General features: G+C 36.5%; 1 protein-coding gene across 1 annotated transcript; it reads right to left on the bottom strand.

Annotated features, from left to right (window-relative positions):
• Positions 1 to 1,867: 1,867 nt before the first annotated feature.
• Positions 1,868 to 2,911, bottom strand: LOC103443960 (uncharacterized). Its single transcript, XM_008382859.4, has 3 exons — positions 2,733 to 2,911; positions 2,519 to 2,581; positions 1,868 to 2,244 (listed from the first exon to the last, which is right to left on the bottom strand). The coding sequence occupies exons 1-3, from the start codon at positions 2,825 to 2,827 to the stop codon at positions 2,064 to 2,066; spliced, it is 339 nt and encodes a 112-aa protein (XP_008381081.3). The 5' UTR covers positions 2,828 to 2,911; the 3' UTR covers positions 1,868 to 2,063.
• Between the last annotated feature and the right edge of the window lie 1,150 nt (positions 2,912 to 4,061).

The raw sequence follows: 4,061 nt of genomic DNA, 5'->3' as shown, positions 1-4,061 counted from the left end.
ATATATTTATGATTATGTCATGCAGACATGAATTGGCCATAGTGACTTGACTTTTTATTTCTTTATCTGCGTGTGTGAATTCATGATTGCATGTGTGTGTGACTTTGATTAGCCCTTCCCAAGTTTTTTAAGTCCCACAACAGTGACATCTTGTTGAAAAGTATCAGAATATTGCATGAATGATTCAGTCAATGGAAAAAAAAAAAAAAGTATCACAATTAAGATGCATAAGCTTTTATATTTTCTATAGCTGGAGATGATAATTTATAGCTACTACGAACTGCAATAAAATAATTTGAGTCGCTAAATTTGTTCACCAGATAATTTTTCGAAAGGTTAACATCTTGACATGTATCCGCTTCTGTTTTACATCGACCAAGGTATAATTACGCTAAGAACGTCTAGGACTTTGAAACTAACAAGCTAATAGGTTGTTTAGTATTAATCTGCAGATTATGTCATCGTAATTCTGAATTTATTGATCACTTATCTTTTAGTTGTGAGTTTGCACAATGCACTTGATTTTAGCTTGCTACTCAATTTGGCATTGTTCTTCCTTTTATTGTTAGTGTTTTCTCGAATTTCTGACTTGCTTTTGTGTTGCAGAGGTTTTTTCCACTACTTCACAATGTTCAGCCGACTGTGGGAGTTTTCTTATTGTTGGATATTTAAAAATACGTAAGTAACAATGTTGAAGTTTGAAAATAGGTCTCTTTCTTTTCCACACATTTAAGCTTCTTCTATTGCTCTAGTTCTTTCACATCCTTCTTCGTATCCTTGGGGCTTGCTAAGGCTAACCCATGTCCTGCAACTTGTGGTTGGGTTTTTCGATATTGTACGAGTTATTTTTTTAGTGGTTTCTTCCATAGTTTGCATCGATTCATCCCTCAATATATAAGATTCTGCTATTATATTGAATTGAAAGGAAAAAAAAACTTAATATATATTTGTGAGATGCTAATTATGAAATACTTTTGGTTCTGTCATTGCATAAAGCACTTAAGAGCATTTTCATAGGAGATGTCAAATTTTAAACATAAAATTTGAATTTGACGGCCTATGTGATATTTCGACATCTACAATTTTGATCTTCACCTGATGTGTCAAATTAAATATTATTTTATTACACTATTTTCTTTTCTTTTTATTTTATTAAACTATTATTTTCTGGGTTTAGTGTACCCAGAAAGAAATGAACAAAACCGAAAGCTCAGTGAGCTTATAGTACCCACCGACGGCGGACATGGAAGTGACGGAGGAGCAAGAATTCTGAGGGAAAGGCGACGTCAGCTGAGGAACCACACAAGGCGAGTTCGAGATCGTCGTGAATGTACGGCTTCCTTCGTCTTTCTTCAGCTCCGGATGCGCAGCTCCTTGGCCGTGCGGTTGGATCGAGGCTTCGATCTTCGTTCACCTTCGGATCCGCGCCATCGGCCACCACCAGTTCATGTTCCAGTAGGGGTTCCGGTCTAACTTCGGCCTCCGTCACTGGCTCGGGTTTATCTTCGGGCTCGGGCACCGGTTCCGGTTTAATTTCGGGTTTCGGATTTGTTGTCTGGTCTGGTTCAAGTCCGTTCTGGGCGGGGGGTTGTTCGGCGGTGGACATTGCGGGAGATCGGAGGAGGGATCGGAATTCGAAGAGTGATCCGACTGTGAAGTTACAGAGAGGTTGGGGAGAGAGTGGGGGAGAGAGAGACGCTCGGCGGCCATGGACGCCATTGAAGGAGGAGAGTTGCAGATCAAGAAATTAATAAAAAAATATTTGAAGTCAAATTTGACCATTCCACGTCAGATTTAATTTTTCGGTGGTAAAACATTTCTATCTTTTTTTAGCTGTTATTGCTGATTTGAATATTTTGACGTGTCATTTTAGATGTTCTAACAATATTGATTATTTATTATACATGTCTGAAAATAAAGCAGTTACAGTAACCAAATTACACTCACGAACACAAACACAAATGTCTAAGAAAGAGGGAGAGAAGACTTATTCCATCATGATTCATATAGAATCCACATCACACAGCTTATCTCTTAATTAAAAAGCGTAAATTTTTCATTAGTCAACCGGTAGAGGCAGTCTCTTTTGTTGTAGCTTTTGCATCTCCGTTACTTTGCTTGCCATCGTTCTGATTACTCTTTGAGCTGCTGATTTCATCAGAAACATTCTGCTCTTTCAACGTCGTCGTCTCATTGATTTTCCCACCAGACCCTTGGCTAATGTCTCGCCTGCTATCTTCACATCTATGATAAAATATAACATAAAATAAAAAAGTATTTAATCAAAATCCTAGAAACAAATATGAGTGTGCAGACGAAGAAAATGAGTGTAGTGAATCACTTTCCTTATCACAAAACCAAATGTTGATTTTAAAAGGTCCAAGTATACTTTCATTACCAAGGAAATATCAAATTAAATATATATATATATATATATATATATATATATATATGTTGTCCAATATACAAAAATGTAATACTAATCTTATGCATGCAAATTATAATGAAACCACCATACATTATTGAGAGACTAATATTCCTCCTGCTGGCGTGCATACGGTTGTGATGCGTGATCTGCAGTCTGCACATATAGACTCCAATAAAATCATATAATTGGCAACACAATCAACAAATTAACTAATGATTTCTATTTTTTTTTTCCAGATATATAAAGACAATTAAACAAAAAAAATTAAGTGCTTTAATTCTAAGAAGTTAATTCGATCACGTACATATTCCCGGGTCGATGCCGGTAGGACTCGCAAATGGGAATTTGGACGATGTTGGATTTTGGCATGACGATGAAACGACGCACAATTAGAGCCATGATCTTTGTAATTTAGAGTGATCAGTTTACTAACTGCGCGTGGGTTTCTGAGTGAGACCAAAAGACTTAAGGTTTATATAGAGTGAGTATGCATGGCAACTTGTACTTTAATTAGAGCTTTTATTCTTCTTTATTTTCCTCCCTTTTGTCGTTTTATCCCCATAGGCTATAGTGACATTGGAGATGAAGATAAAGGCTTGTATAGTCTGTCCATGATTGAGTTTGTTTGTTTGTTTGGTTTTTTTTTTAACAAGATCAGCTGGCTATTTTGTCACGGTAATTTATCATTATGAGAGTTGGAAAGACTTATACAGATATTTCAGATTTTTTCTAATCATCATTTTGTAATTCACCAATGCCAAAAATTAAACTCAAGATGTGTCATTCGAAATACAGATATGAAACTGTCCACAACTACCGAGTTACCCGTAGTGGCTGTCCATGATTGACTTGGGTTATACGGATTCCTCCGTCAACGGTTTGTATAGTCATTCTTTATTTGTATTAGCTCTTCCTAAGTTCCTATTCGTCAAAGTCCTTGCACGCGTATTTTGAAATTGATCGGATATCTGTTCGACCATGTATTACATTTAATTGACTCAAATAAAGAGTGAGTCAATATTGAATTTTTTATTTATTTTTAAAATGGTTATCAAATAAGGAACCGGATCCCCTCCAGACCGGATCATCTAGGTAATTGAAATTTGATCAAACGACTACAATAATTATAACTTTTAGATGGTCTCCCTGTTTGTAGCCATTAGATTAAATTTCAATGGCTCAGATAACCCAGTCAGGAGGATCCCCACCCTATGCTCAGGAGGCGATCCGGTTCCATCAAATAATGATCAAATTCAACCGAACATGGACTTAGTGCTCAACGAAAGCGTGAGCCAGCCAATAAAAGCCATTAGAATACAGAAATCTGTCTTGGAACTCAATTTTCAATATAAGAAATAGTTTAACTTTTTAATGTGAGATATTATTCACATCCTCACAGTAATGTTATTTTGGGACATAAATACGACATGAGAAATGAACAAGCACCAGTATTGATGACTAGCATTGGTACCATAATGAAAATTGAAAAGCACTACCCAAAAACTTATTTTATCAAATACTATTCAGTGTGATGGAGATAATTTGTCCAGATAATTGAGTTGATATTCAGCGAGCAGGGCCGGCCCAGGCCCAGTGCAAGCAGGGCAACCGTCCGGGGTCTAAAAAAATTAGG

Source organism: Malus domestica, chromosome 03 (assembly GCF_042453785.1).
Source record: "Malus domestica chromosome 03, GDT2T_hap1".
In the NCBI taxonomy this organism is placed as follows: Eukaryota; Viridiplantae; Streptophyta; class Magnoliopsida; order Rosales; family Rosaceae; genus Malus; species Malus domestica.
Note: the sequence above shows the minus strand (reverse complement) of the source record. Positions and strands in the feature narration are given on the sequence as shown.